This window comes from Mobula hypostoma, chromosome 3 (assembly GCF_963921235.1).
Source record: "Mobula hypostoma chromosome 3, sMobHyp1.1, whole genome shotgun sequence".
In the NCBI taxonomy this organism is placed as follows: domain Eukaryota; kingdom Metazoa; phylum Chordata; class Chondrichthyes; order Myliobatiformes; family Myliobatidae; genus Mobula; species Mobula hypostoma.
The window spans coordinates 151,536,575-151,562,707 of record NC_086099.1 but is presented as its reverse complement, the minus strand read 5'-3'; the positions used below and the strand labels follow the sequence as shown (position 1 = coordinate 151,562,707).

At 41.6% G+C, this 26,133-nt stretch overlaps 2 protein-coding genes across 12 annotated transcripts in view; one reads left to right on the top strand and one right to left on the bottom strand.

Moving 5' to 3' along the window:
- The window catches only part of LOC134344316 (uncharacterized), an 82,987-nt gene extending 74,474 nt beyond the window's left edge, over nucleotides 1-8,513 (top strand). For 2 of the 4 annotated variants that reach the window (XM_063043874.1, XM_063043875.1), the window contains exon 18: nucleotides 7,035-8,513. In XM_063043874.1, the coding sequence (XP_062899944.1) occupies nucleotides 7,035-7,102 (68 nt within the window). In that variant the 3' untranslated portion in view covers nucleotides 7,103-8,513. The remainder of the gene's footprint in view (nucleotides 1-7,034) is intronic. The other 2 variants (XM_063043878.1, XM_063043876.1) reach the window with 1 other exon arrangement.
- Nucleotides 8,514-9,225: 712 nt separating this feature from the next.
- LOC134344314 (uncharacterized) overlaps nucleotides 9,226-26,133 on the bottom strand; it is a 150,436-nt gene continuing 133,528 nt past the window's right edge. For 4 of the 8 annotated variants that reach the window (XM_063043869.1, XM_063043868.1, XM_063043866.1 and 1 more), the window contains 5 exons: nucleotides 21,508-21,561; nucleotides 18,476-18,583; nucleotides 15,520-15,619; nucleotides 10,948-11,100; nucleotides 9,231-10,371 (listed from right to left, as the gene is read on the bottom strand). In XM_063043869.1, the coding sequence (XP_062899939.1) occupies nucleotides 10,304-10,371; nucleotides 10,948-11,100; nucleotides 15,520-15,619; nucleotides 18,476-18,583; nucleotides 21,508-21,561 (483 nt within the window). In that variant the 3' untranslated portion in view covers nucleotides 9,231-10,303. Of the gene's footprint in view, nucleotides 10,372-10,947; nucleotides 11,101-15,519; nucleotides 15,620-18,475; nucleotides 18,584-21,507; nucleotides 21,562-26,133 lie in introns of all 8 variants that reach the window. The other 4 variants (XM_063043870.1, XM_063043871.1, XM_063043873.1 and 1 more) reach the window with 3 other exon arrangements.

Here is a 26,133-nt window from a genome sequence, read left to right as displayed (position 1 = left end):
ATTTCAGAAACATCGGAAGGCGCATCATCCTTTCCTCAACATTTGTCGGTGGACCGAGATACATGATGGAACAATGTCAGGACGCCATGATGTATATACGGAAGTATGGTAATGCCTCATTGTTCATTACAATCCAAACTGGCCCGAAAACCAACAGCAGCTTTTTTGGCATCAGCCACCAAACGATCGGCCAGATTTAATCACGAGTGTTTGACTTGAAGAGAAAGTTGTACCTCACTGGAACAGATGGTCTCTTTGGTAGGTGTATCACTTACATTGTAAGTGTCGAATACCTAAAGCAGGGTCTGCCTCATTTGCACTGTCTGCTGTGGCTCGATGAGGCATCCAAGTCGAGACCACAAGATTATGATAAATTTGTGCAAGCAGAAATACCAGACCCAAAAGAAGATCCCGCGCTGCATGAATTGGTCTTGAAGCACATGATACATGGTCCGTATTGCACCACTAAATCACTGTGTTGGCAAAATGGTAGATGCAGTAAGAGGTGCCCGAAGCCTTTTATTGAGCACACAAGGTGTGGGGATGATTCATATCCTGCGTGTAGGAGACGGTCTGTGCAAATGGGAGGGTTCGAAGGTCATCAAGTAGGACGACAAAGTCAAACTATAACTTCTGAACGGGTGGTCCCCTATAATGCCCAACTATTAAAGCTGTTCAATTGTCATCTAAATGTAGAAATATGCTCATCTGTCAAGTCCATGAAATATATGATCAAGTATACCATGAAGGGGAGTGATTGGACAATTTTTGGAGTGAATAGAGAAGACAAAATCACACAGTATTTGACAGACAGATATATCGGGCCCTCTGAAGCTGTCGGATCGATACTTGGATTTCCAATTCATGAGAGGGAACCAGCTGTTGTTCGCCTTCAAGTGCACCTTCCCCAACAGCATCAAGTATTCTTTCGAGATAATGCTGCTGTACAACTGAATAATGATATGTCAAGAACCACTTTAACAGAATTCATGGATCTTTGCACTCGCAATCCACTTGCAAGAACCCAAGTACTATGCGGATATTCCCAGATTCTACACGTGGACTAATAAGAGATGGGAAAGAAGGAGAATGGGGAAAAGAGTGGAGGAGTACTGCGGCTTTTTTTAAGCAAATGTTCTGGGTCGAGTGTATACCGTTTCTGCACGAAGTGGTGACTCTACTATTTGAGACTACTTCATCACACAAAGGGACCAGTGTCTTTCCAATCATTGAAAACACATGATGGAGATATTCTTCCATCATCCAAAGGCGTCTGCAGAGAGAGAGGATTGTTGCAAGCTGACGATCATTGGCAGCAAACTATGGAAGAAGCAGAGAGAACAAGAATGCCCAGAGCAATGAGGGATTTGTTTGTCATCTTGGTAACAAACACTGAACAATCCACAGCAATTATGGAACCGGTTCAAGAATGCAATGTCTGAAGATTTCTTCCCAATGGAGAGGAGAACTATCAATGATCCTACCATTATGATCGATGAGAGGCATCATGGACAAGCTCTTCTGTATTCTCAAGAGAAACTTGAGAACTTGGGCAAAACACTTAAAGAATATAACTTGCCGACACCAAAAAACTGTACAATTCCTCAAAGTGCTGGCAATCTGGAATTATTGCGTGAACTGCAATACAACAGAGACGAACAGCAGGAATTTGTTTCACAGAAGGAGCCCCTATTGAATAATGAGCAAAGAGAAGTATATGAATATGTGTGCAACTGCTTGGAAAGGAATCTGTATTCAATGATTTTCATTGATGCACCAGGGAGAACAGGCAAGACATTTATCATCAACTTGATCCTCGCTAAAGTTAGGGGAGATGGAGGTGTTGCTATTGCTGTAGCATCATCCGGTATTCCAGCAACATTGATGCCTGGTGGTAGGACAGCACATTCACGATTCAAAGTACCCCTCAAAGTCAATGAGGATGCCCTTTGTAACATCGATAAAAACGCCAATACTGCAAATTTACTCCAAATTGCGAAGCTTATTGTCTGGGATGAGAGCCCCATGATTAGGAGGGAGAGCTTTGAAGCCGTGGACCGCACTCTTCGTGATGTATGTGGCAAGAATGAGGCCTTCGGGGGTATTTTAACCATTTGCTGTGGCAATTTCCGTCAGCTTCTAGCAGTTGTGAAACATGGAAATGATGCTGATGTGGAGAATTCATGCATTAAAAAATCGTACTTACGGAGAAGCTTCAAGTTGAAGAGAAACATGCGATTGAGTGAGGGAGAGGGATGATATTCTCTGTTCTTATTGGATGTTGGAGAAGACAAGATTCAGAAAAATGAAAACAATGAAATCGAATTATCTGAAGATATGATTCTGCCAACAACAACTATGGAAGAATGCATTGATTTCATTTACCCGACATTCAACAATCCTGTAGAACCCTTCTCGAGGAATTCTATTTTGGTTCCTCTTAATGAAATGTTGCAAAAAATAAACTTCACATGCATTATAGACTTCCCTGGAATCATGAAAGAATACTGCTCCTTCAATGCCGTAAGTGAAGGAGCTAACGCCTTTCATTTTCCTACAGAATTCCTTGATTCCGTCGAACTCTCTGGATTGCCACCACATAAACTGGAACTGAAGAGAGGATCTCCCATCATTTCAATGAGGAACTTGGATCCACCAAGGCTTTGCAATGGAACGCGAATGATGGTGGAAGAACTGCACGGCAATCTCATCGTGGCAAAGATAAACATTGGTGCATTCAACAATGACGTTGTCGTGATCCCAAGAATTATTCTCAATTTATCAGAAGGGGAAGATGTCCCTCTTCAGCTGAGCCAGTTCCCGATACGGTCATGCTTTGCTATGACTATACATAAGGTGCAAGGCCAAACCATGGAGAACGTGCTGATTTTTCTGGAGAAACCAGTATTCCAGCATGGTCAGCTGTATGTGGCTTTAAGCCGGGGAAAAAGAAATGAAAACAGAGTATTCCTGAAGGGTGGCAGATCAACCAGAAATGTTGTCATCAAAAGTGTCCTTCATTAAATGAGGAGCTATATTTGTCTTGCTACGCGTCTTTCTTTAATAAACTGAGTTTTTCTTCTTTAATTTCCAAATCAAAGCGATAGCAATAGCATTCAGGAAAATTTAATGTTCATTCTGGTCACATCAGACTGCACAACCCTTCTCTCAAAGGGTGCCCCAATGGGTCACCCCATTGTCTAGTTAAATCTATATGTCAAATATTTTTTCTGGTTCAGAAGCCTGATGGTTGAGGGGTAATACCGTAAATTCCAGTGTATAAGCCGAGAATTTGGCCCTAAATCTTGGTCCTAAAATTAGGGGGTTGGCTTATACAGAGGGTGCCAACTTTGGAAAAACAAATACATGGAAGACAAGTTGTATTTATTGGCTGTTTTTGAGTCAAATACAAACGCTTATGAAATCTACACAAAAAAGATCTACAAAACATGTTCTGTTTCTCAATTTACTTGTTTACTTTCCCACTGGAGTGAATGACTGTTTTCCAGACATCATCCATTCGTTCCACTGTCGACGCATGAATTCTTTGAATGGTTTGTTTAAACTCACATCTAGTGGCTGAAGCACGGACATCAAACCACCGGGGATGGCTGCGATGACCGTATTTTCAGCTTTCAATGCTGCTTTTGTCTCACCTGACAAGTGCGCTTTGAACATGTCCCAGACAAGTAGCGACTTCTCCTTCCTGAAACCTTCGGGACGTCGATGCCACACCTCTTTAACCCACTTCAAGCAACCCGCTTCGTCCATCCAGCCGCATTCTTGAACATAAACAACACCCCGCAGGAATTTTTCTTTCTTTGGGAATGTTTTCATCTTAAAAATCACCATTGGTGGTCGTTTGGTTCCATCAGCCATACACGTTAACACGACAGTAAAATGTTGCTTCTCGTGTCCAGTTGTTTTGACAAGGACTGTTTTCTCCCCCTTCTGACTGACAGTGCGGTTGCCAGCAAAATCAAAGAACATTGGTGTCTCGTCCATATTGCCAATCAGTGAGAGCGGGTAAGAATGTGCCTTTCGATGCTTGATTACGAACGATTGGAAGGCCATAATCTTATTCTCAAGGTTGCTCGGCAACTTCTGAGCAATCTTTGTTTTTTGTCTCAACACAAGATCACGTCTATTCATAAATCGGGTACACCAACTTCGTGTAGCTTTGAAAAAGTTTTCGCTGACCTCACGGTGTTTTTTTTTAGCCCATTTCCACACTTGAACTGGAATCATTTCTCTGGTAACAATGTTTCCAGACGATCGCTGGTGATTCACCCACTCTAAAACTTTTTATTTCAGTTCTGCCCACTGGCATGTTTTCCCGCGGTTTGCACATTTCGTCTTTGGCATTTCCCTCAGCGTGTCCTCTGCCTTTCTCCATTCTCTCATTTGTTTCTCATTTACACTAAACTTATTAGCAGCTGCAGAATTATTTGTTCCTTTAGCAAAATCAACAACCTTCAGCTTGAAGCCAGCATCGTATCGCATTCGTTTTAATCTTTTGTACATGGTGGTCGCAAACTCAATACTGAGTACATGTACTGATCCCACCACCCTGTGTTATGTTTTAACGAGATTACGATAGGTACTAAATGGTTTCATGGGGGTTACATTTCAGAGGATTCTTTACCATTGGGAACCTAATCCAAAACTTCCCTCCGTTTTATTTATTAAGAATTCGCTTATAACGCTGTATAATGTGTAGGCCTATTTTCTTAGCAAGTACTGGTTCACAAAATTTCCAGGTTCCGGATGTAGCGAAGCTGAGTACCAGCATGCTGGATCTTGTGATCTTTTCTGGTTAAATCAAAAACCTCTACAAGAAGGGTCCGCTTATACAAGGGTAACATGAAAAAGTCACTTTTTTAACCTTGAAAATGGGGAGTCGGCTTATACACCGGAATTTACAGTAACTGTACTTGAACCTGGTGGTGTGGGACCTGCTGATGGTAGCAGCAAGAAGCGAGGTCCTTAATGATGGATGCTGTTTTCCTGCGACAACATTCCTAGATGTGTCCAATGGTGGGGAGGGCTTCACCTGTGATGGATGAGGCTGTATCCTTTACTTCTAGTGGGCTTTTCCATTCAAGGACAAACTGGCTACTTGTGTCATAAATATTCTGTAGTCTCGAGGTTTTCATGGTTCCTGGGGTCAAGGGTTTTGCAGAAGTCCATGTTTCACTATATTCTGGGCCCTTTTTTTAAAAAAAAAAGAGAACTTCATAATTACCATTGACTCCTTAATGTTTTACTGATACATTCAGGGGTGACTTATTTACTTATTTATTTTTATTTAGAGATACAGTGTGGAATAGGCCCTTCCAACTCTTCAAGCCGCACCACCAGCAACCCCTGACTTAACCCAAGCCTAGTCACCAACTTGCAATGACCAAGTACCCTACTAAACAGTCTTTGGACTGTGGGTGGAAACTGGAGCACCTGGAGGAAACACACACTTTCCAAGGGGAAGATGCAGAAACCCCAAGGAAGCTGGGATTGAACTCCAAACTCAGACGCACCAAGCTGTAATAGCATCATGCTAACTGCTATACTACTGTGGTACCCAGGAATGTACCTAATAAAGTGAACACAGGAGTGGAAGCCAGTGTGGTCTGCTGCTGCTGTAGCCCATCCACTTCAAGGTTCAACCTGTGTTCCTCTGCACACCACTAATGTAACGTGTGGTTCTTTAAATTGCAGCCACCTTCCTGTTGGTTTGAACCAGTATGGCCATTCCCTGACCTTTCTCATTAACAAGGCCTTTTCACCCACAGAACTACCACTCTCTGGATATTTTTTGTACCATTCTTTATAAACTCATGTGCCAAATTCACTTGGATTACATTTCTTCCTGATTCTGATGTTTGGTCTGAACAACAAATGAACCTCTTGACCATGTCTGCATGTCTTTTCACTGAATTGTTGCCAAATGATATGACTAATTTGATATTTGAGAATGCGTACAGGTGTACCTAATAAAGTGTCCACTGAGCATAGATTTAGCCTTGAATAGCTTAATATACATGAGGAGAACCCAAATTATGGACACCCTTCAGTATATGAACAAGCTCCTATATTATTAAGTCCAAAAGTCCAGCAGGCATTCATTTGTACAAATGTCAAAACTAGTCATTGTTCTTTCACATCAGTCTTCTGTTTTGATGCCATTTACTACTGTTGACCTAAAATCCACTTAAGAATATCTGTAAAAACAGCACTCATTCCTTACTTGACCTGTATAAAAAGCAAAACTAGGTAGTCCATGTGAATGTTTTTTAAAAGTTTATCAACCCATTGGCTTCAAGTATGTGTACATCTTTGTTCCTGTATCCTCAATTTTGTACTATTTCAATTAAAGTACCTCGTCTTTTTTTTTTCATTTAGAAAAGTACTATTTCATCTTTTCTGCCTTGAATTTCAGTAGCTGTAGTTCTGTCTGTCACATTATTGCATCTTTCTGATACAGCTGCAGATTTTGAGGGTATGGTTTATTAAGTACAGTAATGTTAGTGACAGTTGTTCAATTCCATGGGATGCTGGGGAAAGGGCCTGGAATAAAAAGTTGTTCATCATCACTCCCTGCTTCCTGACTAGTTTCATATTTAAATGATAAATACTATTAATCCCATGAGCTTCAAATTTGCCACGTAGCGCATTTGCTTTTCCACGTACTTGAGGACAGACTCATTATTTGCAGCAATCCTGTTCATTATATTATCAAGAAACTCAAAACATTTGTTAGGCACTATTAGTCTTTAATAAATATGAACTTATCATCTTTTCACCAATGTCTTTCCATGTGACAATTCATTTGTTCCTGGATTGTTGCCTTTCAAATAGTTCCCATTGTTGATGTTAGAGCTGCAGTTAGAAAAGAATTTAAACTTTGTCATACTCTTGTCTACTAGCACCTGAAATGAATGCATTTAGTTTATTGGTGCAATTGTCCTTTTTCTTAAGTTTTTATTCAGTTTCTTTTGGGAAAAAAATCAAATTTTTAACTGTCTTTTTTTAAATAGGTTTAAAGATCTCTTTCTTGGTTGATGTATTAGTGGAAGCTGGTGTGCTCACACGTGAAAGAAGTTAAAACTACTGCAGTTGAAGCATTTCTTCAGGCTGCACTGCTACAATTGACCCGTGAAATTCTCATCAAATTCAGTTTTTATAAATAGCTTAAACTAGACATGCTTGTTTAAAAAAATCATATTTTTTCAGTGGGGGTAAAGTTTTGTTTGCAAATCTTTCAATGTTTTATTCAGACATGTTGTTTAAAGAGTACAAAATAAGCTTTGACTAATTGGACATACAATGGATTCTGGTTAATTGGGGTAGCTTATTTGGGACAGCTCTTAAACAATAAAAAATAATTGAGAAAAACTGCCATTTGTTCCCCTCATTTATTTGGGACACCATTAAACTTAACTGGAGCAGGAGACGTTCTGAGTAAGCTCCAACTAGCATCAGTCCTGCGCACTTGTGTAGCTGTAGATGCTACAGCATGTTTGAGGGATGGTTTTTAAATAATGTCGGCTGCATGTACTTCTGTTTAAAACCAATTGAATTTTGTCACTGATAGTTGGTGAGAAATAAATAGTAAAGCAACTTGGAAGTGTTTTGTTTACTGCGGTTTCAAGGATTTATGCTTAAGGATGCCAGAAACAACTGGGAGTGAAAATTACACTATTTCGCCACCTTGGGAATTGTAAAGAATTTGAGTGTATTAAAAATCATCTTGAATGGTACAATGCAAATGAGTTGGAGGATGCAATCATCAATAGCATTGTATGAAGGTTGTCCGTTACCTGCACTTGGTATCTCTGCTGATCTTATTCATTTACCGTCAATCGAAAAAACACAGCAGTGTACACTGAATTATTCAGTCGATAACCAATACAGTTTCATAGTACTGTAGTGATAGTGTTCTAATTTGATACTTTTTTTTAAATACCTTTTTAATTATTTTCATGAACTTCTGGCTGAGGAAGCTGCTTAATTGGGCCTATATGTACTGGTCCTTGTGTCCCAATTAACTAGGATCCATTGTAATTGTATCTCAGTACTAATAGTTCATATAGTAAAATAAAATACCATCTATTGATTAGCAGTGGTTAATTATTTAAAATATAACGAGTATATAAATGTCATGTTTTGAAAGTATTCATTGTCTTGTACACTCAAAAAAACCTGAAGGTCAGAACTGAATTACCAAGGCATCGTCACTGTTCTAGACCTTACATTATTGAAATTTAGTGCATTCTTGAGTTATCAAAATTCATGTAGATGTTTGTTTCTGTAAGATACTTGAAGTCTACAGTAATTATGATCAATTCATGTAAATTTATCCTAAATTTAACATTCTACAGATTAGATTTATTGGAATATATGGATTTACTGATTATTATGTTTGAGTATGTTTTAAAAAATTAAGTCCTGGTCTTTATTATGCCCAGTTATTGAAGTTGATCATTAAACGGCTGAATAAAACATATTATTGATTTGCTACTTAAGTTCTTTTTTGAATAGGTAATCTACTACTTCTGAAACAAGAATGCTGGAAATCAGAGCAACACACCCAAAATTTTCCATAGCTGCTGTCTGGCCTGCTGATCTCCTCCAGCATTTTGTGTGTGTGTTTCTACTGCTTTTGATTTATGCTTGATTTCTAAGATTGTTTTACTTATTACATGCAATCCATTTAACTTCATCTACCAGTGGTCAATATTTTCTCCACCCCCAATCCACCAAAAATAACATGACACACAACTTGGACAGTTTGTCCATGCAATGTCAGGTTTCTGGATTATGTAAAACAAACTTCAAAGAATATGTATTTGCACAAAAGAATACTAATGATGAAAACATTACCAGCCTATTCCAATTACTTTAAGCTAGAGCCAAATGGATGGGGGTTGAACTATTCTTCACCCTTCAATAACTCTTCACAGCTACTCAGATTTGTTCATGAATTACCCCTCTTTGATCCAATATCTCTTCAGTCAGCTTCTATACCACTTCTTATTCTCAATTTCTTAATCTGTCACTCAAGCTTGTTTCCTTTCACCAGATCTAATTTAACCTTGTCATGCATGATTCAGGAGTAACAGTAACACATGATAAACTTTTTCCTCAAACTACTCTTATCAAAACAGATGTAATAGGAAAAACTTGTACAATATTTATTTTACTCAAAGGAAAAAAATACACCTCATCAGAACAAATAAAATATTTGTCAATTCTTCTGTGACAATATATATTTAAGGTAGATGGCATCAAAAATTAAATGGAACTTCAATAAAGAGCATAAAAATGGCACTGACTATATTTGCCCTGATTCTGCAAAACTTTAGCAGATAACTCATAAGAAAATAGTAAACCTTTTAGCACAAGCAACACTGGTCTGGTCTATTTCAAAATCTATGAACATTGGCTATACCATATTCAGTCATTTTTCCTCATTTTACACAAAAACTTAGTCAACAACTGAATTGTCATATCTGTGGACTTTTTCAGATTTATTGTTTTTATATTCCTTTATCACCCGTTCCTTTTCGGTTTGTGCAAGGGGAGGGTGGTTGTAGGTTGATGTTCTGTTAAGATTTTTTGTGTAGGGGGAGGGGTGGGTTGATGATTCTCTCCATGACTTTCATCTCAACGAAAACCAATTTCCCCCGGGATTAATAAAGTATGACTATGACTATCTTCTTTGTTTTGGGGCTATCTGGAGAAGACAAGTTTCAGAGTTGAACCTTTGAGTTTTGCTGCATTGAAATCAAGCAAAAATGATTTCAACCTAACAAATTCTCCAATTTATCAATTAAAACTCCCAGTAGCAATATCAACTCACTGCAGATGATGTGGACTATTTAGGGGAGATAGCAGTAAAAATGTGAAATTTGGATACCTCACGCTTTCAGGAAGTGAAGAAAAACTAGAACATTTCAGCTAACTGAAATTCAGATGGTTGAAACTTTGCTGCACTTTGAATTGAAAGAAGCATCAAGGCTGTCAGCCCACATGATTCACAAAGAAGGTAATTTCTCTACAGTTTTATTTAACTGGCAATTCAACATACTGGAATGCAGCAAACAAACCTTTTTTTCTTTATCTAGCCTATGAATAAGATTTTAAAAGATTTTTAAAAATTGAATCATAAAAGACCAACATTTCCAGGTACAATCAGCTGAAAAGTCACTGTTGTAGGAGATCACCAGGGTCCTGGAGGAACTTTGTTTCATTTTTACTGTGTACCGTAGCAGCAGCTTATGGTCAAAACGACAATAAACTTGACTTAATTTGGTCTTTTATCAAGAACACCGGCCTCCATCAGTACAGTAACCAAAGTCGAGATCCTGATACCTAGAAATAAAGCAGCAAGGTGTCAATTATTGATGCTTTATTACAGTCATTAGCTACAGAATACCAAATATATTTCTAAAAAAAAATCATCCCTACAATTTAACATGGGAAACACCTTGAATACGGATAGTGTGACTGACCCTCAATAATCAGAACAAACTGTAGATGCTGGAAATCTGAAATAAAACCAGACAATGCTGGAAATTCTCATCAATTCAGACAACACATGTACAAAGAGAAACATAATAGTACAGAACTTCATTGATTTATAATGTTTTCATTCCACAGACTATAGACGAACAAAGGTGGTACAATTTAAAATTAAACTTATATACTCCAGTATTACTTCAGATGTTGAATGTTAATCCAACACTAATCCATATAAGATTGTGAGAGGCATCAGTATCCCTGCATTAATCTTTTCATTCCTCAGTTAACACCAAAATATCATTTATTTCATGACTCTGTGGAAATTTCTATTGTATATTCCTCCATAAAAATAGGTTGTGAAACACTATAAAATACATTTAAAGGCCCTTTATTTTTAATTCATATATACTTTATAAGGAAGCTTACCTTCAAAAGCAGGGTTGTTGACAGCCAATCTTGCGAGAGTATTGGTAACTGTATTCACATCCATTCCACGGATGGAATTCAGCAGTGATGGGGTCAAAAGATGGTTTTGTATTGATGACATTGATGTAGTTGCATTTTGTACTGCAGGGTGACCTATAATACAAGATTAATTTGTTAAGATACAAAGCACGAACAACAGCCCTGAGATTTGATCCCTGCCTGTATTCATTTATGATATTTAAATTTTGCAAGAACATGAACTGTGAAAGAATGTAGCTACTCTCTTACTAGGGATGGTCAGTGCCTGCCACTTGTATGCATGAATACTAGTATTACTTTTTAAAGGACACATGTTCATAGCAGCCACACTTTTACAGGGACCATAGCCTCTGCTGAATGCTGTATGTTCTTTGAAATTGCTTAAGATTGGCTTCCATAATGGAGGGCAGTTCATGGTTGATTCATTCAGCAATTCATGTTGAAGATGAAAATGCTTCAGCCTTGTCTTTTGCAAGTGTGATGGGTTCCAGCTTGATTCAGGATGTGGATTCTTTTTTCTCTTACTGTTAGTTAATTCATCCACCACCATTCATGACAGGCAAGGCATACCTACAGAATGCAGTCCATAGATTACTGGATAGCTCATCTCCCTACAAACTATCACCTTCGTTGTACAGCATGCACTTACAATACTACTTTATGACAGCTTTGTCAGGCAACTTGTTTTTAAAGTTCAAAGTAAATTTTATTATCAAAGTACATATCTGTCACCATATACAAGCCCAAACTGCATACTCAATAAATCTACAGAATAATAACCATAACAGGATCACTGAAAGACCAACCAACTAGGGTGTTCAACCAAAGTGCAGAAGACAATAAACTGCAAATGCAAAAGAAATAATAATAATAAGCAATAAATATGAAGAACATGTGATGATGAGTGAGTCCGTTGGTTGTGGGAACATTTCAATGACGGTTGAAGGGTAGTAGCTGTGGTCTGAGCTGAGTCCGCCAGCTCTTGTAGTCTCCTCCAGGTGGCAGCCACTTTGCTGCAACAGCATTTCATGTCCATGTGCTCAGTGGTTGGCAGGGTTTTACCTGTGATGGACTGGGCCATAACCACTACTTTATTTAAAATTACCCTTATGTGGCCCAGGACAGGTCCTCTGAAATAACTACACCAAGAATTTAAATTTGCTGACCCTCTCCATCTCTGATCCTCCAATGAGGACTGGTTCGTGGACCTCTAGATTTCTTCTCTGGAATTTTATATTCAGCCTTGAGTAGGACTCTTCCTGACATTGTGTAAGAGGTTGCTGTGACACCACTCAGTAACTCCGTCCTATATGCTGATTCATCACTTATCTTTCATTCAGCCTATGACGGTGGTGTAATCAGCAAACCTGAATACGACATTGGGGCTGGGGCTTGTGCTTGTCCACACAGTCATAAGCATGAGGTGAGTAGAGCAGGGGACCAAGCACAGAGCCTTGTGGTGCACCTCTGTTGATGGAGATCATGGAGATGATGTTGCCAATTCAAACTGATTGGAGTCTGCAAGTGAGTAAATCCAGGATCTAATTGCACAAGGTCTTGGAGCTTATTGATTAGTTTTCAAAGGTCGATAGTATTGAATGCTGAGTTGTAGTTGATAAAAAAAATTCTAAAAATTCTCAGCTGTAGTTGATTAAAAAAAAACTTTGCTGTCCAGATGTTCCAGGGTTCAGTGAAGAGCCAATGAGATGGCATCTGCTGCTGACCTGGTGCTTCGGTAGGCAAATTGGATCGGATCTATGTCGCCTCTCAGGCAGGAGTTGATATGTTTCATCACCAACCTCTCGAAACACTTCCTCACTGTGGATGTACAGAGGTGCTAAAAAGTTTAGAATTTTCACTATTGCTGCAAAAATATGACCTAAAACTTGATAGAGAACCCAATTAAATAAGTAACACAGAAAACATTATACTTGTTCATTTATTGAGAAAAATGATCCAATATTACATGTATTGTTGGAAGAAGTATGTGAACCTCATTTAAAGTGAAAATTAGAGTCAATCAATGGGATGACAATCAGGTGTGAGTGTGGGAAGCCCTGCCCTATACATAAACCTGGGTCTTCACTATCAAAGTCTATTCTTCACCACACATTTTTGGAAGTTTGCCATGCCTTGATCAAAAGGGTTTTCTGAGGACCTCATGAGAAAAAGTTGATGCTCACTAGGCTGGATGAGGATACAAAAACATTTCTAAAAAGTTTGAGCTCCACCAAACCACAGTCAGGTTGATGGTGAATGGAGGAAATCTAACACCGTTGTTAAACTCTCCCCAGAAGTGATCAACCAACAAATATCACTCTGAGCAAGGCGAGTAATATTCCAGGAGGTCACAAAGAACCCCAGGGTAACATCTAAGGAGCTACAGGCCTCTTTTGTGTTGGCTAATGTCAGTGTTGGTGAGTCTACCATCAGGCAAACACTGAACAACAATGGTGTGCATGGCAGGATTGCAAGGAGAAAGCCACTACTCTCCAAGAACATTGCTGCCCATCTAAAGTTCGCTAAAGACCAGATGGATAAGCCAGAAGGCTACTGGAAGAATGTTCTGTGGACAAATGAGTCCAACATACAACTTTGTGACTTAAATGAGAAGTGTTATGTTTGGCGAAATGCAAACGCTGCATTCCAGCACAAGAACTTAATCCCAACTGTGAAATGTGGTGGTGACAGTGTCATGGCTTGGGCCTGCTTTGCTGCCAGGACAACTTGCCATCATTGATGGAACTATGAATTCTGAATTGTACCGGCAAATTTTACAAGAAAACGTCAGGGCATCCATTCATGAACTGAAGCTCAAGCCACCAAGTGCATCATGCAGCAAGGTAATGACCCCGAAATCAGTTTACCAAAGAATGGTTAACGCAGAAATTTCATGTTTTGGAATGGCCGAGTCAAAGCCCTGAGAATCCTATAGAAATGTTGTGGACTAACGTGAAGTAAGCAGTTCATGCAAGGAAACCCACCAACAACATCCCAGAGTTGAAGCAGCTTTGTAAGGAAGAATGGGCTGAAATTCCTTCAAGCTGATGTGCAAAAATAGAGAAAATTCTAAACGGTTCACAAACTTTCTAGCACCACTGTGAACGCTACTAAGCGATAGTCAATGAGGCAGCTCACCACACTCTTCCTGGCCATGGGTATAATTGAAGCCTATACCACACACTGCCAAAGCGAGAGGTTAAAGATCACCAGTTAGTTGGTTAGCACAGATCTTTAGTACTTGGTCAGGTATTCCACCTGGACCAGATGCTTTTTGTGGATTCACCCACCTGAAGGCTGCTCACACATTGCCTTTTAAGTATGCCCTTTTAGGTGTTCTTAAATGGCTACCACATAGAACATTTGAAAACAGTACAGGGCCTTCAGCCCACAAATTGCGTCAACCATCCAACCCTTTCCTCTGACAGAGTGCTCCATTTTTCTATTATCCATTAGCCCACATAAGAGCTTCTTAAATGTCCCTAATGCGTCTGCCTCTAACACCACCCTTGGCAGGGCGTTCCACCATTCTCTGTGGAGAAAAAAAAACTTAACTCTGATACCCCTATACTTCCTTCCAATCACCTTAAAATCATGCCTCTGGTATTAGTCATTTCACCCTGGGAAAAGTTTCTGGCTAGCTACACAATCTATACCTCTTATCAAGTCACCTCTCATCCTCATTCACTGGAGAGAAAAGCCCCACTTTGCTTAGCCTACCCTCAGATGACATGCTCTCTAATCCAGACAACGTCCTGGTAAATCTACTCTGTATCATCTCTAGAACTCCCACGTCCTTCCTATAATGAGGCGACCAGAATTGAACACCACACCAAGTGTGATCTAACCAGGATCTTACAGAGCAGCAACATTATCTCACAGCACATGAACTCAAGCCCCCAATTAATAAAGGTCAATACATCATACACCTTCCTAACAACTTGCAAAGCAACTGTGAAGACGTCAATTCCAAGATCCCTCTGTTTTTCCACCCTGTTAAGTACTGTGCATTAACTAACCCTATATTCTGCCTTCAAATTCAACCTTCTAATGAGAATCACGTCACACTTTCCCTGGTTGAACTCCATCTGCCACTCCTCAGCCCTGCTCTGTATCCCGTCAATATACTGTTGTAATCCATGTCTACCTTCTACACTGTCCACACCTTCACCAACTTTACACTTCACCCGAAGAACATGCTGGACCATGAGTTTCATGAGATGGAGTGAATTCTGCTGCTGATGGCCAATTGCACTGGAACAGGCTTCATAAAGAGTTTAGTACATTCAATTTAAAGCAAAGGGTAATTTCTATTTAAGTAAAGAATGCATGGAAAGTCTATGACAGAAGATATTAGCATATTTCAGACTACATTCCAGCATTGCACAAACTATGACAAACAACACCTTCATCATCCTCAGTACTCTAGTGTACCCGTTGATAATTTACTTGCTAGATGTAATTAAAGATACTCAGTAAAATAATTTGTACTATTGAGCTTAAGTTTTACCATCTATTTGAAACCCAAATTACCTGGAGAATTCCTCAAAATTCCTGCCCTATGAGTTTCATATCTGCAATGTTCATCAACCAAGATGGGATTTTCTGTTTCAATTAATTTCTCTGTAGAATGCTGAACAAATAAAGAAACCCTTGTCATTATCAGATCAGACAAAATATAAACAGGAATAGATGCAAATGTTAATCCAAGGACCCTTATGAACTATCTAGCAGCCAGAATAATATTTACATTTCTATACGAACACAACGAAATGAAAAAAATGCATACGCTAGAAATTTAAAAGAAAAAACAAAATGAAGCAGGTACTCAGCAGATCAAGCTACTTCTGTGGGAAGAGAAACAGTTTCAACATTTGAGGTCAGAGGCTATTTGTCTGAATGGAAAAGAAAACAAAAGCTTGTAAATCAGCAGGGTGGGCAGATTCTTCTGACAGGTTAAAACCAAGTGAGATAGTACATTTGGATGCAGCAGCCACCATGGGGCCAACCAAAGGTATTATTGTCTTTTCTAAATGTATTTTTCATGATTGCAAGAACCTGCTGGACATGAAGAACTTAAAGTGCAGCAGGTTTGCAGGTCTACCCCATCAATGAGTTGCTCGTCGGCAGAGTCACTGAAGGAGCTCGACATGGTGCAGACCGTGATGATGCCTGCAACAGAGAAGTGTCAGAATGTGCAAAGCAGTTGTGCAGCCCAACAGCTTGCGATCATCTTGGCCACTTTTCTTGTGATCACAAGACCCGTTGGACAGTGTTAATGTGGAATGTAAGTTCACCTGATTTATTGGCAGATGGTGGGGGAGCTGCACGGTCTCAGTCGTAGTGAGGACTAGAGCTCAAGACACAGTGTTGCATGCTTGCAGCCGCCCAGGGAGAGGCGCTGGAATCTGTGCTGGCCCCCAGTGTTACTTGACAGAAGACAAGCTGTATTGTGTTCAACTGCAAACTGTTGCAACATTCACGGACTCGGGGATTTGGACTATATTATTTTTGTGTGACCTCTTCCCTTCACACCCTGCAAGGATCCAAACAGTCATTCCAAAGAAGCAGCAATTCATTTGTTCTTCTTCCAATCTATTGAACCACATTTGATATTCACAATGTGGTCCCCCTCTACAATAAACAAACCAATCACAGGATGGGTGACTGCTTTGCAAGACAATTGCATTGAGTTCCCCAGGGCAACGCCAAGCTTCATGTTAGCTGCCACTCTCTCATCCCACTCTGACCCATCGGTCCGTGGTCTCCCGTATTGTCACAACAAGTGCCAACGTAACCCTGACGAAGAGAACCTCACTTTCCCTCTGGGCACACTGGAGTCTTCAGATAATTTGATTTCTCCATCTATATTAGTCATCCATCTGTGATATCAGCTCATTTCTTTTCCCTTCCCTTTTTTTCTCCAGAATTAGAGGACTGCCAGACTAACCTACTAGGTTTTACCCTCTCTGCATTATACAATTCTCACACTTGAACTACCCCCATTCATTCAGGGAGCAGAAAACTTGCCAGTTTTGCTCGCCATGGTGAGACCCTATCAGAGATATCTCCTTCCATGAAGTTTCACCAGCTTTTTGAAAACTTTCTGTACAGTTCTGACAGAGCCTCTGACCCAAAACGTTGACTCTGTTGCTCCTCCTACAGATGATGCAGTCTGATCTGATGAGTATTCAGAGCACTTTCTGTTTTTACTTCAGCAGGTCAGGCAGCAGCTATGGACAGAAACTAAATTAACCTTTCATGTTGATGACCTTCTGTGTTTTGAGGATTTTCTGTTCTTATTACAAATCTTGTTGACTTGGGTAGAAAAGGAGAAAACTAAATAAATTAGGTTTTGCCACATACGTGCAATTGTATTAGGAAGAAGGTAAATAAAATACTATATTTATTTACTATAAATAAAATACAAGGAGAGCAACATTAGTTAAGCAAACAGACAAACTGAACCGCTCATTGGGAATGTTTCTTATCCTCTTCTTAGGCTTGTGATTGAGGACGTTTCCACTCTGATCTACAGAGTTCTGAAATGAAGGAGCATTCAGCTGAGTATTTGTGAGACTTCCATCTGCTCCTGATGCTCCTCCTTCACTTTGGGCCTGAGGCGTCAAGATATCAGTGAAACCTGCTTCAAGGATATTTAAGCATTTTCTTCAACCTGACGCACAGAATATAGAATTGTACAGCACAACAGACCCTTTGGCCCATCATACTTGTGCAAACCATGACACCAAATTAAACTAACCCCATCTGCCTGCAACATAATCTGCATTATTCTTTTCCTTGCTTGCTCATGTGCCTGTCCAAATGCTTCTTAAGTGTTGTTATCATTTTTGCTTCTACTGGTTCCTCCGGGAGCAATTCCAGGCACCTTTGTGTAATAATAGAAATTGTTTTATAAACTTTCCCCATCTACGTTGAAGCTGTAACTTCTAGTATTTGATATTTCCACCCTGGGAGAAATAAAATCTACCTTATTTGTGCATCTCATAATTTTATATTCTTCTATAATCTCCGCTCACAACAGAGCTCAGAATGTTTGGTAACAGCATGGTCTGTCCCACATTGCCAAATGACAGTAATCTACAGCATCAATGCTAGAGATGTTGGCACAGAATTAACCTTTGATGGTATGTTAGCTAATCCAAGCTAATGCGATGCAGGACACCGCCTTATGCTTAAGTGCCTCTAGCTAATGAGTAAACACTTTATTCAAGAATTATGGGATCATTGTTTCTCTATCTTCATTGCATTGGACCTGCTCAAAGTCAGCAATCACCTGATGTGTTTAGGCTTTGCTAATTAAAATCTATTAGGCTACTTTATCAAATGAAAAGGCTCGTTTTTGAAAAATGTCCATTTAAGTGGGCATAGGTTACAGGACTGTATTGTGATCTAGCGAACTACCTTTAAGAGAAATGCATCACAAATTGGAAAAGGCTATTGATTACACAGAATTAACCATACTTACCGTTAACTGCAGAGCCCTTTTACCAAACTGCAGAAGTTGATTGCTAAGCTTGTACATGATTGTCTTGACATGTGTGGCATCTGTATCATTAATAACTTTAAAATTGGCCTGGAAATACCAAACCAAAATTAGTATATAACCAAACTACTTTAACCATCACTTTAATGCTTCAAACTTACTATGGTGTGTTGGCACAACATGCAACAAAAAACGATATTCAACAATTATAAGTAAGAATTATATAAAAAATAAACAGAGGTTAAATACAAGATATGGAATAAAATGTGCATAAATACATAAATGCGCACCTTTACAAATGGCCTGACATGTCTATGAAATGTACTTCTTTCCTTGAGGAAATTGAAGCCTTTTAAGATTAAAAAAAAGCAAAAAAAAAACCATCCACATAGACCAAACATCCACGAAGATGCACAGACAAAGAACATCAGAATGACAATCAGGTTGAAGGTGTACACATCAACCTGCTCTCTCACATACCCCAAATTTACTTTAAGGTAGATCCAGTAAAATAATCCAATAAGCCACATGTGTTTTACCCAAAATTAACCTGTGGATGAATATATTTCTAAATATCTCAACTAAACAGCATAATATAAAGCCGTCCAAATATAAAATAGTAAATTAATTATGTGCAACAAAGCTTTTTTTTTAAATTTAGTATTTTTATTCTGCAATATTGTGTTTCTAGCCCTGGCTAAAAATGGAATCTCTTCCAAATATTTTTATTATTAATTTTACATATAAAAATACAGAGTACAAGAAAAAAATATATCAATATATTACACTAAATCACATATAAAGACTCCTTACCCTATATTCATACATATTAATTAATTCATAACATTGAAATATAGTAATTTTATTATATAAAAAATCTAACCCACTACCAAGACCGAAGCTGATTAGTAAAGAAAAAAAGGAAAAAAAATTATTAGTCATCATCTGTGCTTTAACAGCAAACCAAAGGTTTTGAAAATAATTCAAAAAAGGTCCCCACAATGTTTGAAAGTCTTGGCTAGATTCAGAGATTAAACATCAAATCTTCTCTAAAGTTAAACATGACATCACATCACATAACCATTGAGCGTGAATAGGAGGGGCTGCATCTTTCCATTTAAACAAGAGCGTCCTCCTGGCCATAAGAGACACAAAAGCCAAAATGTGCAAGTCAGATGACTCCAAAATAATATCCTTTCCTCCAACGATACCAAATAAAGCAGTTAAAGGATTAGGCTTAAAGTTTACTTTGAAAAACATCGAGCAAGTTTCCAATACTTCCAATACTTTCCAAAACTTGGGCATGTCTAAAACATATGAATGAGTGAAGCTTCTCCATTATTAAATTTTTCACAATAGGAGACAACTTATCCTTGGTCATTATGGGCCCTATGGAGCACTTTAAATTGTAGGAGAGAGTGGGGGGCACATAACGATGAAGTGTTCACCAATTTAAAATTTTGATTCCAAGTTTCCTCAGAAATCGAAGTCTATAAATCTTGTTCCCAAAAATTTTTAATTTTATCTAAAGGAACACTTTTCATACGCAACAACATATTATAAATATTAGATATAGATCCATTATAAAAAGGTTTCAAATTAAAAATTACATCCAGTAGATTTTTATCAGGACTTTTAGAAAATGTACTTATTTGGGACCATAAAAAATCTCTTATTTGTAGGTATTGAAAAAAATGAGTTTTAGGTAAACTATATTTAGCTGACAGTTGTTCAAATGAAAAGAGACTTCCCTCTACAAACAAGTCCTGAAAGCACTTAATACCTAATCTATCCCATTCTTTAAAAGCCACATCAATGATAGAGGATTTAAAAAAAAATAGAAAAAATGGGACTTGAAAGAGAAAATCTCAATAAGCCAAGTATTTTCGGAATTGTATCCAAATTCTCATAGTGTGTTTAACTACCAGATTATCAGTTATCTTACTCAGAGACAAAGGAAGTGAGGATCCAAGAAGAGAAATAATAGAAAATTTATTAACTGAGTTAGCTTCTAAAAAAACCCACATCGGGCAATCCTCACGATTAATGTAATATAAACAAAACGTAAGATTTCTTATATTAACTGCCCAATAATAAAATCTAAAGTTTGGTAAGGCTAATCCTCCATTTTTTAAAATCTTTCTGAGGATGAATTTTATTTAATCTAGAACGCTTATTCTTCCATATAGAAGAAAATATAATAGAGTCAAGAGAATCAAAGAAAGATTTAGGAATAAAAAGCTCTTTTAATTGAAAACGCTGCATACATATTGCAAAACTTATTTTTCATAAGATAGGTACCCCTTACTTTTCTAAAATAATCAAAAAAAAGATTATTTCAGTTAATACTTGACAAATGTAATGTTAGTTTTCATTGTAATGTTATGTAGTTCATGTAATGTTAGTGTTCTTATATGTCAAATGTAGCCAGATATCTCAGATTTCAGAGGTGCCCAATAATGAGTTAAATCTCCTAGAGTTTTAGCTCTATTAGGCTAACTCATCAGGGCACCGTCATGATCCATGGAAGGACCTTAGAAAAGGAATGAATGATATTAGTCTTATTCATATAAATAGATTTCTTAGAGATCTGCATAATATAAAATAGCAATACTGTGCTAGCACTGCAACTGCTAAGTTAATCACTCGTTTTCGTTAACTTAATCACATGGACAGAATGCATATCAAGGGCTTCTCGAAACAGCAGTCGCATCCCCAGAAGTGCCCAGAGTCAAGACCACTGATCTTACAGGTTTAAGACAATTTAGGACCGGCACTGCATTGCACAGCTTGAAACTGAGCTGTAGATTGCTCACACTTCCCCACAAGCTGACTTAGAAGCACATCACAGCACTGCATGAGCAGCTATTTACACAATACACACAGACTTCATGTTTCGATTCACAAAGATCTCAGTGGAAGATTTTATACATCAGACCACTGTCACTCTCCCTGCCATCTTCCCTTATCCCCACCAGATAAGTAATGTTTTTAAGAAAATTAGAAGAACTTACTAAAAATCCCAAAACGTCCTCCTTTGTTATATCTTCAGGTCTTGACGGAACATACTGTAAAATACAAAGAAAATATTTTGCTGGGGCTGTTAAAGCCAGTGTTACTTGTGTTAAAACTATTGTTAATTCAGAATTTACAGATGATATCTTATATAATATCAAATATAGTGAGTTTATCTTAAGAACAAATAGATGGCTCTTTTCAATGACCACAGATGAGTTTATCTAAGTAGAACAAATTCTGGCTGCAGCCATCACCGACATTTGTCCCAGCGGGGGCTTGCTTTCATATATCAAAAAACTGACTGTCAACCTGGGTCACAAGAGTGTCAGTTTCTGATCATGATTTATTGCATGGAAGGACAGCCTTGGGGCTTATTTTCAGTTAACAGAACTCAAAAGGGAAGTCTGAAGCAAGAGAAACAATTGTGAATTATTGAATGGAAAATCCTGCAAAAAGTAGCGAATATGGCCGAGTCCATCACCAGTAAAGCACTCCCCACCACTGAGCACACCTACACAGAGCACTGTCACATCCCCACCACTGAGCACACCTACACACAGCACTGTCGCATCCCCACCACTGAGCACACCTACACACAGCACTGTCGCATCCCCACCACTGAGCACACCTACACACAGCACTGTCGCATCCCCACCACTGAGCACACCCACACAGAGCACTGTCGCATCCCCACCACTGAGCACACCTACACACAGCACTGTCGCATCCCCACCACTGAGCACACCCACACACAGCACTGTCGCATCCCCACCACTGAGCACACCTACACAGAGCACTGTCGCATCCCCACCACTGAGCACACCTACACAGAGCACTGTCGCATCCCCACCACTGAGCACACCTACACAGAGCACTGTCGCATCCCCACCACAGAACACACCTACACACAGCACTGTCGCATCCCCACCACTGAGCACCCCTACACACAGCACTGTCGCATCCCCACCACTGAGCACACCTACACACAGCACTGTCGCATCCCCACCACAGAACACACCTACACAGAGCACTGTCGCATCCCCACCACAGAACACACCTACACACAGCACTGTCGCATCCCCACCACTGAGCACCCCTACACACAGCACTGTCGCATCCCCACCACTGAGCACACCCACACACAGCACTGTCGCATCCCCACCACTGAGCACACCTACACACAGCACTGTCGCATCCCCACCACTGAGTACACCTACACACAGAGCACTGTCGCATCCCCACCACTGAGCACACCTACACACAGCACTGTCGCATCCCCACCACAGAACACACCTACACACAGAGCACTGTCGCATCCCCACCACAGAACACACCTACACAGAGCACTGTCGCATCCCCACCACTGAGCACACCCACACAGAGCACTGTCGCATCCCCACCACTGAGCACCCCTACACACAGCACTGTCGCATCCCCACCACTGAGCACACCTACACACAGCACTGTCACATCCCCACCACTGAGCACACCTACACACAGAGCACTGTCGCATCCCCACCACTGAGCACACCTACACACAGCACTGTCGCATCCCCACCACTGAGCACACCCACACAGAGCACTGTCGCATCCCCACCACTGAGCACACCTACACACAGAGCACTGTCGCATCCCCACCACTGAGCACACCCACACAGAGCACTGTCGCATCCCCACCACTGAGCACACCTACACACAGCACTGTCGCATCCCCACCACTGAGCACACCTACACACAGAGCACTGTCGCATCCCCACCACTGAGCACACCTACACACAGCACTGTCGCATCCCCACCACTGAGCACACCTACACAGAGCACTGTCGCATCCCCACCACAGAACACACCCACACAGAGCACTGTCGCATCCCCACCACAGAACACACCTACACACAGAGCACTGTCGCATCCCCACCACTGAGCACACCTACACACAGCACTGTCGCATCCCCACCACAGAACACACCTACACAGAGCACTGTCGCATCCCCACCACTGAGCACACCTACACAGAGCACTGTCACATCCCCACCACTGAGCACACCTACACACAGCACTGTCGCATCCCCACCACTGAGCACACCTACACACAGCACTGTCGCATCCCCACCACAGAACACACCTACACACAGCACTGTCGCATCCCCACCACTGAGCACACCCACACAGCACTGTCGCATCCCCACCACTGAGCACACCTACACACAGCACTGTCGCATCCCCACCACTGAGCACACCCACACAGCACTGTCGCATCCCCACCACTGAGCACACCCACACAGAGCACTGTCGCATCCCCACCACTGAGCACACCGACACAGAGCACTGTCGCATCCCCACCACTGAGCACACCTACACACAGCACTGTCGCATCCCCACCACTGAACACACCCACACAGAGCACTGTCGCATCCCCACCACTGAGCACACCTACACACAGCACTGTCGCATCCCCACCACAGAACACACCCACACAGAGCACTGTCGCATCCCCACCACTGAGCACACCCACACAGAGCACTGTCGCATCCCCACCACAGAACACACCTACACACAGCACTGTCACATCCCCACCACTGAGCACACCTACACACAGAGCACTGTCGCATCCCCACCACTGAGCACACCTACACACAGAGCACTGTCGCATCCCCACCACTGAGTACACCTACACACAGAGCACTGTCGCATCCCCACCACTGAGCACACCTACACACAGAGCACTGTCGCATCCCCACCACTGAGCACACCTACACACAGCACTGTCACATCCCCACCACTGAGCACACCTACACAGAGCACTGTCGCATCCCCACCACTGAGTACACCTACACACAGAGCACTGTCGCATCCCCACCACTGAGCACACCTACAGACAGCACTGTCACATCCCCACCACTGAGCACACCTACACAGAGCACTGTCGCATCCCCACCACTGAGTACACCTACACACAGAGCACTGTCGCATCCCCACCACTGAGCACACCTACACAGAGCACTGTCGCATCCCCACCACTGAGCACACCTACACACAGCACTGTCGCATCCCCACCACTGAGCACACCTACACACAGCACTGTCGCATCCCCACCACTGAACACACCTACACACAGCACTGTCGCATCCCCACCACTGAGCACACCCACACAGAGCACTGTCGCATCCCCACCACTGAGCACACCTACACACAGCACTGTCGCATCCCCACCACTGAGCACACCTACACAGAGCACTGTCGCATCCCCACCACTGAGTACACCTACACACAGAGCACTGTCGCATCCCCACCACTGAGCACACCTACACACAGCACTGTCGCATCCCCACCAATGAGCACACCTACACACAGAGCACTGTCGCATCCCCACCACTGAGCACACCTACACACAGAGCACTGTCGCATCCCCACCACTGAGTACACCTACACACAGCACTGTCGCATCCCCACCACTGAGCACACCTACACACAGCACTGTCACATCCCCACCACTGAGCACACCTACACACAGAGCACTGTCGCATCCCCACCACTGAGCACACCTACACACAGCACTGTCGCATCCCCACCACTGAGCACACCCACACAGAGCACTGTCGCATCCCCACCACTGAGCACACCTACACACAGAGCACTGTCGCATCCCCACCACTGAGCACACCTACACACAGCACTGTCGCATCCCCACCACTGAGCACACCTACACACAGAGCACTGTCGCATCCCCACCACTGAGCACACCTACACACAGCACTGTCGCATCCCCACCACTGAGCACACCTACACAGAGCACTGTCGCATCCCCACCACAGAACACACCCACACAGAGCACTGTCGCATCCCCACCACAGAACACACCTACACACAGCACTGTCGCATCCCCACCACTGAGCACACCTACACACAGCACTGTCTCATCCCCACCACTGAGCACACCTACACACAGAGCACTGTCGCATCCCCACCACTGAGCACACCTACACACAGCACTGTCGCATCCCCACCACAGAACACACCTACACACAGCACTGTCACATCCCCACCACTGAGCACACCCACACACAGCACTGTCGCATCCCCACCACTGAGCACACCTACACACAGAGCACTGTCACATCCCCACCACTGAGCACACCTACACACAGCACTGTCGCATCCCCACCACAGAACACACCTACACAGAGCACTGTCGCATCCCCACCACTGAGCACACCTACACACAGCACTGTCGCATCCCCACCACAGAACACACCTACACAGAGCACTGTCGCATCCCCACCACTGAGCACACCTACACACAGCACTGTCGCATCCCCACCACTGAGCACACCTACACACAGCACTGTCGCATCCCCACCACAGAACACACCTACACACAGCACTGTCGCATCCCCACCACTGAGCACACCCACACAGCACTGTCGCATCCCCACCACTGAGCACACCTACACACAGCACTGTCGCATCCCCACCACTGAGCACACCCACACAGCACTGTCGCATCCCCACCACTGAGCACACCCACACAGAGCACTGTCGCATCCCCACCACTGAGCACACCCACACAGAGCACTGTCGCATCCCCACCACAGAACACACCTACACACAGCACTGTCACATCC